Source organism: Pseudorca crassidens, chromosome 8 (genome assembly GCF_039906515.1).
Source record: "Pseudorca crassidens isolate mPseCra1 chromosome 8, mPseCra1.hap1, whole genome shotgun sequence".
NCBI classification, from domain to species: Eukaryota; Metazoa; Chordata; class Mammalia; order Artiodactyla; family Delphinidae; genus Pseudorca; species Pseudorca crassidens.
In genome coordinates this window covers 92678843-92693156 of record NC_090303.1, presented here as the reverse complement: position 1 = coordinate 92693156, position 14314 = coordinate 92678843, and the positions used below count along the sequence as shown (strand labels likewise).

At 38.8% G+C, this 14314-nt stretch overlaps 1 protein-coding gene and 1 pseudogene across 3 annotated transcripts in view; one reads left to right on the top strand and one right to left on the bottom strand.

Moving 5' to 3' along the window:
- The window catches only part of IFT56 (intraflagellar transport 56), a 36330-nt gene extending 22016 nt beyond the window's left edge, over window positions 1–14314 (bottom strand). The window contains exons 1-7 of one of the 3 annotated variants that reach the window (XM_067747146.1): window positions 14162–14314; window positions 13518–13655; window positions 11082–11174; window positions 9036–9150; window positions 7513–7562; window positions 5232–5377; window positions 4139–4310 (exon numbers count right to left, since the gene is read on the bottom strand). In XM_067747146.1, the coding sequence (XP_067603247.1) occupies window positions 4139–4310; window positions 5232–5377; window positions 7513–7562; window positions 9036–9150; window positions 11082–11174; window positions 13518–13655; window positions 14162–14164 (717 nt within the window). In that variant the 5' untranslated portion in view covers window positions 14165–14314. Of the gene's footprint in view, window positions 1–4138; window positions 4311–5231; window positions 5378–7512; window positions 7563–9035; window positions 9151–11081; window positions 11175–13424; window positions 13656–14161 lie in introns of those variants that run through there. The other 2 variants (XM_067747148.1, XM_067747147.1) reach the window with 2 other exon arrangements.
- On the top strand, window positions 2000–3729 carry LOC137229549 (large ribosomal subunit protein eL36 pseudogene; annotated as a pseudogene).

The window sequence follows — 14314 nt, the reverse complement described above, 5'->3', positions numbered from 1 at the left end:
ATTAGTTATCAGGGAAATACAAATCAAAATTACAATGAGCTTCCACTTCACATCCACTGGGATAGCTAGAATAAAAAAGTCAGATAAAAAAAAAAGTCAGATAACAACAACTGTTGGCGAGGATGTAGAAAAATTGAAACTCTTATACATTGCTAGTGGGAATGTAAACTGGTGCAGCCACTCTGGAAAACAGTATGACCCAACAATTCCACTCCTAGGTATATACCCAAGAGAAATGAAAACATGTTCAAAACATGTCCAAAAACATGTATACAAATGTTTACAGCAGCATTATTCATGATAGGAAGAAGGTGGAAACAATCCAAATAACCATCCCCTGACAACTGGAAAAATAAAATGTGGTATATCCATACAATGGAATATTATTTGGTCATAAAAATGAATGAAGTACTAAAACATGCTATAACATGATGAACTTTATAAACATTACGGTAAAGTAAAAGAAGCCAGTCATAAAAGATCACATAGTATATGATTCCTTTTACAGGAAATATCCCAAACAGGCAAATCCATAGAGACAGAAAGTAGATTAAGTAGTTGCTTAGGGCTTGGTGAATGGGGGTTGATAGCTATAGGGTATGGAGTTTCTTTTTGAGGTAATGGAAATGTTCTAAAATTGACTGTGGTAGGAGTTCCCTGGTGGTCCGGTGGATAGGACTCCGTGATTTCACTGCCGAGGCCGAGGGTTCGATCCCCCATCAGGGAACTAAGATCCCGCAAGCCTCATGGCACGGCCAAAAATAGAGGGAAAAAAAAAAAAGAAGTGCTTAAAAATAAATAAATAAAATTGTCCATGATGAAGATTGCACATAGTGGTGAATATACTAAAAACCACCGAATTGTATACTTTAAAAGGGTGAACTGTATGGTATGTTACATATATCTCAATAAAGCTGTTAAAACATAAAATTATAAATAGAAGATGTAGGTCATCTTATAATATGTTAGAGTGAAAATGACCTTTCTAAAAGCACGACAACTTGATAGAAATCATGTAAGAAATATTCCTCGTGAAACATCAATACGTGATTTTACGTTCAAATTTTCTGTGTCCTATATTAGGGTTTTGTCTTTTCCATCTAATTCATCAATCTTTGTCTTTAATTGAGAAATCAAACCTTTTAAATGTAATTACAGATAAGCTGGATTTGAAAAAGGCAAAACAATAGGTGTTTAGAAGCCTATAAATGTGACTGTGTTCCAGCCTATGAAATCTTTGCTAATTGCTCAGTTCACTGAGAGTTTACAATGTATATGAAGGTAAGGACTTTGCAGACATCACAGAAACCTACGGTAATGCAGTACTATTAGTTTGCATATTTTGCAGATAATGCTTAAGGAGGTTAAGTGGTGCACTGAAAGCCACATAGCTGGTAAGCTAGGATTGGAATACGGTCTATCTGATTTCAAAGCTCCTGCTCTTAATCACTACCGGAGCCCTCCCAGTTTGGGGGGATAAAATTTCTTTATCCTCTGAAACCAGTGTTCTTCTTCCTTTTACCAGCATCCTATATTCACTGCTTCTATTTCTTCATCATCTACTTGTCATTCCTCTGCCACATCCTTCAGGACAATTCTCAGTCCAAGTGATTACTCATTCACTCTTTATCTCCTTGCCACCTAGCTTCAACACCCAATAATAATGATACCCGAATCAGAGTAGGAAACCCCAGTTAGGAAATCCAATGGCTTTTTCTCAATCTGCACCTTTATTGACCTCTTTTGAACCTCCTCCTTCTTCTAATGTGATTCACCCTTAATTTGTTAGTCATATTTTAAATTTCCCATTCAACCATTACTTAGTTGGCAGCAACTTTGTGTGTGCATTGTGCCAGGTCCTGGGATACAAATGCCAAAGGACAGTCTCAACCCTCAATGAGCTTGTCTAGATTAAAGATAATTAAAGCAGGTTAATGAGGTCTTGCTCAGGTAGGATCCGCCACCTGGGACCCTCAGGGCCCCAGTGCAGCTCAGGGCCATGGCTCTGTGCTGGCCCATGGCCATTGGCCTCAACAAAGGCCACAAGGTGACTAATAGCATGAGCAAGCCGAGGCCTAGCCACCGCCACGGGCGCCTCACCAAGTATACCAAGTGTGTGTGAGACGTGATCCAAGAGGTATGCAGCTTTGCCCCTTAAGAACGGCAGGCCACGGAGCTGCTCAAGGTCTCCAAGGACACATGGGCCCTCAAGTTCATCAAGAAAAGGGTGGGGACATACTTTCATGCCAAAAGGAAGAGACAGGAGCTGAGTAATGTCCTGGCAGCCAGGAGGAAAGCAGCAGCCAAGAAGGACGGAGCTCCCTCCCCTCAGTGCATAATAAAACCTCTTCAGAAAAAAAAAAGAAAATTAGGCAACTACCAAATAACAAGTATGATTTTATATATAGATATAAAATCATATATAATAGTCATATTATTACCAATTACTTGTTGGTAAGATATAATAACCATATTATTTGATTACATTTAAATAATCATGCTTATGACTCGGTAGCTATATTATTATGTATATATATAAATTAAGAGCAAGAGGAATGTACACCTAAGTTTGCAGTAAATTTTAGTGGTTAAGTCTCTGGGCTTTAGAGTCAGGGTTTGAGACCTGAATTTCTCACTTGTTAGTTGTATAACCTTGGGTAAATTGTTCAAAGTACTTTAAGAATTGAGTGAGGGCTTCCCTGGTGGCGCAGTGGTTGAGAGTCCGCCTGCCGATGCAGGGGACACGGGTTCGTGCCCCGGTCCGGGAGGATCCCACATGCCGCAGAGCAGCTGGGCCCATTAGCCATGGCCGCTGAGCCTGAGCGACCGGAGCCTGTGCTCCGCAACGGGAGAGGCCAAAACAGTGAGAGGCCCGCGAACCGCAAAAAAAAAAAAAAAAGAATTGAGTGAATCATTACAGATTATTTCATGTTTACTATAGAAGATCAGAATGCTTTGGTGTCTGGGGAGAGAATGAACTATACAATATAGAGCCCATTATAAAAATTACTAGAGGAATGTCTGCTTTTAAATGGTTTAATAAAATTAACATAGGTAAACACAAACTATATCCCCTCGCTACCAAAAAAAAAAAATAGCTTCTTCAGGTACCTTTGACATAGTCAACTACTGCTGGAGAACTTTACCAAATCAACATGCAATCTACATGGACACAATTTCAAATGAAAAAGCATGCCTTTAGTGCAGTCTGGTATCCTGACATGGACACCGTCAGACCTACAGCAGATTGGTTAGCCATGCCACCCATACCAGACTCTGGAAAGAACATGTGCGGACAAAATGTAAACATGTAATAGGTTGGACCTTATACTAAAATTGGCAAGGTCCCCAAGACTGACTCAAGGTAGAAAGGCAAGAATACACTTCTCTTCTTTCATTTATTCTAAACAAAACTCTAATGAGATCAAATTGCAAATCCAGTTTACTATTAAACTGCTGATGCTGGGAACTAGCCAATTAGGCAGACTCCAGGGACTCTAGTTGAAATGAGTATTCCAAGAATGTATTTTATATAATATCGATATATAAAGGGACCACTCCATTGCATATTAAGCAATTTAATTGATAGGCATTTCTTTTGCCACAACTGACCACGTTTATCGACATAAACCATGAAAAGTGAATCTGGGCATATGTTAAGGACGTGTTCTCCAACCACCAGCTGCTAAACACTGTTTCACCCAGCAGTTGAATCTGCTGTTGGTGTAAAGTATGTTTACATACTTTATAGGGAAATACAGGGTAATTCAAACTGGAATTAAGTAAATTAAGAACCAATTATGGGACTTCCCTGGCGGTGCAGTGGTTAAGAATCCGCCTGCCAATGCGGGGGAAACGTGTTTGATCCCTGGCCCGGGAAGATCCCACATGCTGTGGAGCAACTAAGCCCGTGTGCCACAACTACTGAGCCCACATGCCACAACTATTGAAGCCTGCGCACCTAGAGCCCGTGCTCCACAACAAGAGAAGCCACCGCCATGAGAAGCCTGCACACCGCAACGAAGAGTAGCCCCCACTTGCTGCAACTAGAGAGACCCCGCGCGCAGCAACGAAGACCCAATACAGCCAAAATAGAAATTAAAAAAAAAAAAAAAAAAAGAACAAATTTCATCACTACCTCAGCAGCTTTGCCATTGTAAAGGCGAAAATGATTACAGGCCTTAAGATTGAGTGCGATGGTACTATCAGGAATTTGCTGAAGATAAACAGCCAGAACTTCTTGAGACACATCATAGTAATCCAGCTTGTAGTAACACAGGGCCACATAAACATTGAGGGCAAGGTACTCCCTATTAGATGAAAGAATTAAGGATTAACAATTTAAGTCTACTTCATAGAAATGTTGTCAAACTACAGACCTTTTTAACGGCTCAAATGGACAGCAAGGCAAAGAGGACATTTCTTCTTTTAAAGAAAAAAGAAGAATATAATCAGTGTAGCATCTTTCTTTTTGTATTATAATATTTAAGTGTTTTGACATAAGCAGAGTAAAAGATGACAACTAGAGGAGAAAGGGAAAAGTTCAACTACTACCTATTCATGTTTAAAAAAACTTACATAATCAGTAATCGAGTATAAACTCAAATAAGCAGGCAAGGCAAGTAGATTTGACGACTGAGAATGGGAATGGGTGGGAGATTGTGACAGTAAAGCAAAGGAAGGGAGAAGGGAAGTGTATGAGATATTTTTGGGATGCAGGAGAGAAGCCAAGTGGTCAGTGATAAAGTTGGAACACTAATTCTTCAGAATGATTTGTTTCCAATTTTGTCAGCAAGTTGCCTACAGTGTAACCAAAACACTGAAATTGATACACCTAGACCATGCATTTCCAACAGGTGTGATATCACCCACAAAGGGGCAAAAATTGGTTCTTATGGAGAGGTGGAAAATTATACTCATTTTATATATAAAGCATAGATATACATACAGTACATAAACAGATATACAATATATCTATGGTACTGAAACTTCATGGGAGGGCAATTAACGGGGGAAAAGTCTAAAAAGCCTCCTTGGTAGGTCAATAATGAAATAAAGGTGGAGAAACCCTGATCTAGACAATAAGGAGTTCTTAATCTCACCAGATTATTAGCTAAATAGATTTGAACACGTGGTGATATTAGATCCAAAGGACACTAGGTCCTCAGTCAAACTAGGTACAGAAGAAAGTAACAAAATGAGATTTCAAGGAGGCATAAATGGACACAGACCTGTTATCTAGCAGTATTCGCTTATAAATATCAATAGCTTCTTGGTAGTGAGATCGCATATAGTGGATTGAGGCCAAACTGAGTTGATCTTCTGTGATATCCTGAAGATTCTGATGAAAGTTCATCAATTTCTTCTCATCATTAAACTAAAATTGTAAGACAGCAAAAGACGTGTAAAGATTCACATTAGAGTACGGTTACAGAAATCAACACCTACATAATGGGTATTTTAACTTCCCCTTCTCCTTCAGCCATTTGTCTCTGTTCTATTTCCCTTCAGCTCCTGGTGGTGTTTACCTCTCCTTCAGAGAAAGAATAAAAATAGTCTCTGGGGACTTCCCTGGCGGCACAGTGGTTAAGAATCTGCCTGCCAATGCAGGGGACACGGGTTCGAGCCCTGGTTCAGGTAGATCCCACATGCCGCAGAGCAACTAAGCCTGTGCGCCACAACAACTGAGCCTGCGCTCTAGAGCCCGCGAGCCACAACTACTGAAGCCCGCGCGCCACAACTACTGAGCCCGCATGCCACAACTACTGAAGCCCATGCACCTAGAGCCTGTGCTCCGCAACAAGAGAAGCCACTGCGATGAGAAGCCCGTGCACCACAACGAAGAGTAGCGACTGCTCGCCGCAACTAGAGAAAGTCCACGTGCAGCAACAAAGATCCAACGCAGCCAAAATAAATAAATAAATATTTAAAAAAAATTTTTTTTAAATAGTCTCTGGAGGCAGAGCCTTAACAATGGAAAGCCTTTAAGTTACAGCTCATATTAATTACTTGACACTCCTCTTCTTACCTTCTTTTCTTTTCTATTTCTTTCTTTATATCTTCTCCCTTTCTTTTTTCTCTCTGTCTCTATCTTTTTTACATGCTGTTTATAAGAGAGACATTTAAAATAGAAGGACACAGAAAGATAGAGAGTGAAAGGATGGGAAAAGATGCAATAAGCAAACACTAACCAAAAGGGAGCTGGTGGAGCTACACAAGTACGACAAAGTAGTCTTTACATGAAGAGAGATTTTTGGAGATAAAGAGAGACATTTCATAATGATAAATGTTTCAGTCCACTAGATGGACATAACAATTCTAAATCTGTAACACTTAATGATAGTCTGCAAAACATGTAAAGCAAAAATCGAAAGAACTAAACAGAGAGACAGATAATTATAGCATGAAGTTTTTTTTTGTTTCCCCCCGCACTGCCTGGCTTGCAGGATCTAGCTCCCTGGCCAGGGACTGAACCCGTGCCCTTGGCAGTGAAAGAGCAGAGTCCCAACCACTGGACCAACAAGGAATTCCCCAAATTTTTAAATGCACCAAAAATAATTATTTTCAAATACTACCTTTGGACAATTAGATAAACTTCCTGTAAAATAATTTAGTACTATCAATTAAAAGCTTTAAATTTTTATTGTTCATACTCAGTAACTCAGTAAGTCCATTTTAGGATGTTAGAATCACATTTTTATCATTAAAATTAAAACCAATCTGGAAGTTAAATAACTAGAAGTGTTGAATGAATTGTGGCACATGCATATGATGGATTGTTATTTTAAAAAGTCTGGTTTTTAAGACTAGTGACTCAGGGGTACACTCGTACTACAAAGATAAGTTAAAAAAAAAAAGCAGAATACAAAAATATATATTTAACATGAATCCCATTCTGCAAAACAAATGAACAAAAATACAAATATGCATATAAAAAATAATTACCCCAAAAGGAGATATGCCAAAACGTTGAAATTCAGTTAGCTTTAAATATGGTAGATGTTATATCCTTTTATTGCATATTTATATTTTGCTTAATAGAATGTGTAATTTTATAATATGAAAAATGATTTTAAAAATTATTTTATGACATGATCAAAATTATTGCTATAAGGCAATTCTGAAAGGTATGTATTTACTTTCAGGAGTCAGGACAAGGTGTCTTTGATTCTGTTTCCTAAGAGACAATAAGATGGTGGAAACAAACTAATCTTAAATGACTACTACTTAAGAAGAACTAAAACCTAACATTTCTGAATAAATAAACAGAGTAAAAAAACATTAATGGGGGAGAAAGTCCTATAAAATTAACACCTGTATTCTACTTGTTCTAGAAATACCATTAACGAGACTTTCTACTTAATTTTCTTTCACCCTTGTTGGTAACAAGAAGAAAGAGAAATATATTTTAAAAACCAAAAGTGTGAAGTCAATTAAAAAAAGATATACATAAAAAATTTTTTTTAATTTTACCACATTAAAACAAAAAGTGTGAAATAGGAACGGAAGTACCTTGTGAGCCAAGTGGAAGAGGAGGCGGTTTTGAAGTCGGCTTTTTGGAGCTGTGAAAAAAATCCAAGGTACTTATTAAAGAACTCAATTGTCTATGGTACTTAGTCCCTTGCAGGAATGACACGAGACAGATAAATCTTCCCAAATCCTTACCTACTGGATCCTGCTACGTCTCTGCTATAATATATTAATGTATTATTTTAGTCTAGTCCTACTGCAGTAGCAGCGACATCACCAAGAACCAGAAGGAAAATGCTCTAAGGTTCCGCTCTTGCCCACACTTCTTCCTCCTCACTCTATGGTGCTGAAGCACAGCACGGCACTCCTCCCAGTTCCAGCAGCAGCCCACCCTGTGTAGTTCACACACTGAAGCAAACACCGGAAGCAAATGGTTACGGTCATCTCAGTACATGTAGGAATCCACTCTCATTCAGCTGGTCTTCCAGTGTTCTTTGTCGATTCCTTCTGAAATCCCATTTTCATAATTACAGTGCCATATTTTCCTAAATACTAGCCCCGTCTCCATTTCATAGATCTTCTGGCATGATAATCTACCATCTAAAACAGGGAGCCAAGCAAAAAGGTGAACACCTCTTAAGTTCCAGATGTGCTCTTGGAGAATTTTCCTAATTCTAGACACTCAATCTTATATCTCTTTACAACAAAAAGTCATACTTCAATGTATAAAAAAGAAAGATATATATGGAAAGAGAGATAGCTACCTTGATCACCTTACATGTGTCTAACTGTTCTAGGCACAGATAAAGTCTAGAAACGTGAGATAAATAACTCAAAGACCTTTATAACTAAATTAGGAAAATTAGAATTCCATGACTCTGAACTAGAATTCTATCTAAATATGTATATATCAGTTAATTCTCTAAGATTTCTACCCTGAAATACATTCTTCCCTAACATATTTCCTAACAAACATTCTTTTGCCCACTTTCTCTACTTTTCTTTGAATTTAATTTGATTCATACTCTAATTATTCTTAATCTTTCCTCCCATAGTTCCCTTTTGCCCTACTCTATTTGCAAATTTGAGTCCAGCTCTCCTAAGTTGACTGTCCTGGTAAGTAAAGCAAACGGGAAGAAATCTGGATTCTTCAAGTTGAAATTACTTGGCTTCTCATTCAGAAGCAGGAGAAGAAGCTATAAAATGCACATTCATAACAGCTTGAACAACTATACCCAACTCCTACCAACAGCATGAACTTCCTACCACAGTGGAGCCTAAGAAAGGCACCTTGCCCTTTTTCTTCTCTCATCCTTCTGCTTTTTGGCTTTAGCTTCTGAGGAGGTGAACTGGGGAGGGTAAGTAGCACACGGATTAACTCTCTTTTTAAACATAAAGTTGCTAAGATCCAATATTCTTTCAAGAGTAAAGCTTTTTTTTTTTTTTTTAGCTTTCTAATGTCACTTGATTTTTCCTCAATAGAAAAGGAATTAAATAAGTTTTAAAATCTTCAAAATGACTCTTACTATTAGTGAGAATACCAGATATTAAAAGGGCCCATTTACCTTTAAATCCAGCTGCTTCGGCTTGTTTATACATTCCAAGAAAAAAGTAGGTACAGGCTAGGTTCACCCAGACTTCAGGATTGCAATTTTCCTCTTTTGTTGCATTTTCATATTCCTGAAACATACATTAAGCAGTGATCCCTTTCAGCAGTAGGGTAATCAATGGGCCATTCCTTTATGTATAATGGAATAGGAGTTCTTACTGTGACTGGGCAACTTCACATTTAGGGACTTCTATATGCTCCTTACCTATTCTACACCTGTAATATTAAATACTGAAGCTGGGCTTCTCTGGTGGCGCAGTGGTTGAGAGTCCGCCTGCCGATGCAGGGGACACGGGTTTGTGCCCCGGTCCGGGAAGATCCCACATGCCGCGGAGCGGCTGGGCCCGTGAGCCATGGCCGCTGAGCCTGCGCGTCCAGAGCCTGTGCTCCGCAACGGGAGAGGTCGCGACACTCAGAGGCCCGCGTACCACAAAAAAAAAAAAAAAAAATTCTGAAGCTAAGGCTGAATCCTACCCATGCAGGGCTGTTGTCCACATAACCTTACACTTGTTTTCTTTTTCCCCTTTTAATATTGACATGGGCTAACAAACTGCAGAAATGAAAAGCAACTAAAACATTTTTTTTGCTAACTTAAAAAGACATAAAAAAGATGCCTTATTAAAAATGCATAGGTTCAGTTAACTTAAAATCTGATAACCTTAATACCCCACAAATTTCATTTCATTCTAATTGTTCTCTGGCTTTGTTTATTTGGCTTTACACTTTTAAAATTTGGTGTGTTCTTCTGTTTTTTTTTCCCTGTTAAGGACAGTTTCTGAGATTCATTTTATTTTTAAAATAAAAATAAAATTTATTTTATGTCATTTCATTTTATTTTTGGCTCCATTGGGTCTTCGTTGCTGCACGCGGGTTTTCTTTAGTTGCGGTGACCGGGGGCTACTCTTCGTTGCAGTGTGCAGGCTTCTCATTGTGGTGGCTTCTCTTGTTGCGGAGCACGGGTTCTAGGTGCACGGGCTTCAGTAGTTATGGCACACGGGCTCTAGAGCACAGGATCAGTAGTTGTGGCACACGGACCTAGCTGCTCCGCAGCATGTGGGATCTTCCCGGACCGGGGATCGAACCCATGTCCCCTACGTTGGCAGGCAGACTCTTAACAACTGTGCCACCAGGGAAGTCCCTCCATAAACTCTTTTACTATTAATCAGTCTTCCCCAGATGCCCTTTTTCTTTCTTACTCTGTTTGGGCTACTCTCTTTTCTCCTTTATCTTTCACATATACTACCAGCTCCTATTCTGCCCTTTTCACATCTTCACTTTTCCTTCACTGATTTTGTTGCTTTTGTTCATATCACTTCTTCATTACCTGATCTTGGATACTTTTCATTTTAGTAGTGCAGGTTATTTTAATATCCTTAGATTACACTTTGAGAGTAAGAATATGTGGGAAAGTTCCAAACAATTTCATTTATGAATTAAAAATTATTTGACATAAGGCATCTACAATTTTATCTAGATCCATAATTCCATAGATTGTTAATTACATTGCAGGGTTTACAATGACCAAGAAAAAAATTTTTCAAAGCTATACTTAAAAAATATAAAGATAATATAATCTTTCCTATGTCTAAAATTAACCACACAAAACAACAATGAACTTCTTTTTGAGAAAAGAATCGTGAAATTTTTTATCAAAAGGGCTTATTTTTCTTCTCCTGAAGACTTCCTTAAGAAAGACTAATATTAATATATTGAACAATCTCATTAGTATATATTTAAAAGGAAAAAGTAAACAGACATAGATAAATATGCTTGAACATATACAGAAGATTTCTGAGGCAACACATCAAAAAAGAGCCAATGGTTACTTCTGTTAACAAAGAAATAGGATTGAGGAAATCATACAGGGTGACTTTTTTTCCTTTTTCCTTTGTTCCCTTCTATATTGTTTGAATTTTACCATGAGCGTGTATTATTATAATACAAAGCTTAATAACTTTTCAAAATCCTTCTGTTATAAAAAGAAAAGTTTCTTTAAACTAACCTCCAAAGCTCTCTTGTAGTCACCCAGATGAAAAGCACAGTATCCAATCCACAAATTAGTGTCCTCTTCTTGTTCCCCAACATGACGTTTGAACTTTACGTTAAAATTTCATGAAAAAAAAAATCATGAATACTTTGAATAGTACACTCTCTGTTAAACACTGCTATGTTAAGTTATTAATGAACAATAGGAAATCACAAATTGTAGAAGCAAGGTAATCTCAGTTTAATTAAACTGATACCTACAGAACTCAGCACAATTACCTTTACCTCAAATATTTCACAATTGTTTTTCTGTGTTTACTGACACCCTACTCCAGAAAGTATTTAAGAGTTATCCTCATAACAATTCTGGGTGATATATAAGGAACATAAGAATTATGTGAAATATTTAATGCCAAATAACTGAAAGTTAGTGAAATTAAGTGATGGACTCAAGGCCACATACAGCCAGTAGGTGTGGTGGCAGGGACCACCGTAGCCCATGGACTCCAAAGCCCATGTTTTCACCCCTCCATGCTCTACCCCACATTCATCTTCATGCTTCAAACCTGCCCCGTGAGCACACACATACATTTATTCATAGGTTATAACCTTTCACTGAGGACAAGCCATTAAATCATTCTATTACCCTTCAACAGGCTTACCAGGGCCTGCAAGAATTAAAGATGTTTAGAAGACCACCTAATCATTTATGTCCATTATGAAAAAATATTCATGAATTCATCAGCCAATGAAAGAAAAGCCCTGTTTTGGAGGAAAGGAGTGAGACCTTGAAGGAGGAGTTTGAATGACCATGGCAAGGTGAGATTTTTTTTTTTCACTCTATATGGTGGTAAGTCAAAAACATGGGTAAAAAAAGTAAAAATTAAACAGATCACCGTTAACCTGTGGTGACCTAAATAGGAAGGAAATCTAAAAGAGTGGATATATGTATACGTATAACTGATTCACTTTGCTATACAGCAGAAACTAACACAACACTGTAAAGCAACTATACTCCAATAAAAATTAATTTAAAAATAAAATTAAATTAAAAATTAAAGAAAAACAGATCATTGTTACAAAACCTCAGGTGCCTCGACCATTACAAGATGAAGACATCTGTTGATACTTTCTTGTCTGAATAAGAACTTACTCCTGTAGCTAACTCCATAATATTAGAAATTCTCCTCTCACCAAATACTGTGAATTTGAGTACAGTGCCTTAAGTCTGAAGAAATTCTTATTTGAGGTCTCCCTGAATTTGCCCCAGGAATTCCCTGGAGCCACAGGAGAGCTCACGACACCTCCTCATCCTAAACCACGGCAGTTCCCATTCCCATCCATCATGGCACTTTGGCTACCTAAGAATGAAAGCGTAGCGCAGAACCTCCCTGACAACTTACAGGCAGCATGGGATTACACAGTAAGGAAAGTGTGGTCACTGCCTCAAAGAAAAGAGAGAAGAGAAAAGAGACTGACAAAAATTACACATGCATCTACCACTCAGTCCACTGATTTACAGAGCTAGATGGTCCTTCCAAGTCAACTCCCCCACTTTAAAGATGAGAAAGCTGATGCCAGAAGAGTTAAGCAATGTGCTCAATACCAGAGCACTGGCAAGAAACACAGGACTATACGTGAAAGACTGAGAAAGATACATAAAGCTAATTAAAACACTTATTGTTGATAGAGTAATAAGGCTGTTGTAGTGCTTTAGAGAAATGATTATGGAACAACACAGCCAGGCTGTGCTGTCAAAACTCTTCATCTCTTCATTCTTTGGTGTACCCTTTCATTCTTTTATAACATATGCTTCCCAGAAAGCCGTTTCCCAAAGTGCAGCATCTTTGGAACATCTACATCAGAAGCACTTAGGCTACTTGCCCAAAATACGGGTTCCTGAGAACCACTGTAGGCTGATTCTGTAAAGAATCAGAATCCCTAGGGCAGGAGTCCAGGAATGTACATTTTAATAAGTACCCTAATTCTGATGCATATTAAAAGTTGAGAACTACTGCCATAGAGATTTGAAATATCTTCTGAAGATACAGTATTTTTAGACAATAAGCATGCAACATGGTAGAATTATTTAAATTTGATCAGAATGTTATAAAATATAATAGGAATAAACCATAAATTCGTCAGGGGGTGGAATGAACAACATGTGAACTGGCACTGTATTAAATGTCCCTCTACATTTTTAGGCTGGATTCATCATCAGTGGGACTAGATATAATTAAAACTGTCCCTCGAGAAATAAGTCTATCATTTTAGTTCACCTTTAATCAGGTTTATAGTTAACTTGGAATCTGGAATCTGGGCCTGACAAGATTTACAGAAAGTCCCAGAAGGCACCCACCTGTTCCAACAGCATAGCAACCAGCATTCACCCATGCATTCCTCTATATTCTGGTTTTTCACCTCCTAAGAAGCAACCTTCTTTGGACATTACCTCCAACAGGGTAATAGCTCCAGTGAAATCTCTTTGTGAAAGTAGCTCCTCTAGTTTTGGAATCTTCCTACCTTTCTTCTTTCTTTTGTCAGTATGCGGTAGGTCCCTGCCTACAGCAGGTTTGGCCCTTGAAAGCATCTGTGAAAGAAACAACAAAGACAGCTGTATGATCCCATTCCGATGGTCAATATTACACTGAGAGTGACGGCTCCAGGATTTATAAGTCAAATCCGTAACAACGAACCCCAGGTAAGCGTATTCAAATTCTTTCTGTAACATGTTATTTTACTAAAAGGGCCATCACCCTGTGTTTGAGCTAACGAAACTGCTACTCCCTAGTTCTTTATCTCCCCCAATTAGAGTGAGGTAAGAGATGCTTTCGCGCAGCTGCTGTCATCTCAGCCTTCCCTCGGTCCGCTTTCCAGCCCACGCGCAGCTCAGGAGTGGGGAAATGGAGAAGCAGGAGGGAAGAAAGCAACGATGTATTTACAACTGCATCCCTGTCCCCCGTGGGAACACGGGGAGGGCACAGACATCATCCTCTGCTGACAATCCTAGACTTAACCCAGAAGTATGTCTGGAACCTCTAATCTCCAGTCCCAGGACCTACTCAGAGTTCTCCCTCACTGTTCAAAGCCACTAACCATCTTGGCGTCAGTCTTATGAATCCCCTCTGCAGACAAACAGAAGGCCGGACCTCAGCGCGCCTCGGCATCCACAAAGCTGGCTCGGTCTCCACAGCAACCCCGCTGGGGGACTGGTCCGTGCAGGAGTAGCGTCCGCCGGAGAACCGGTGC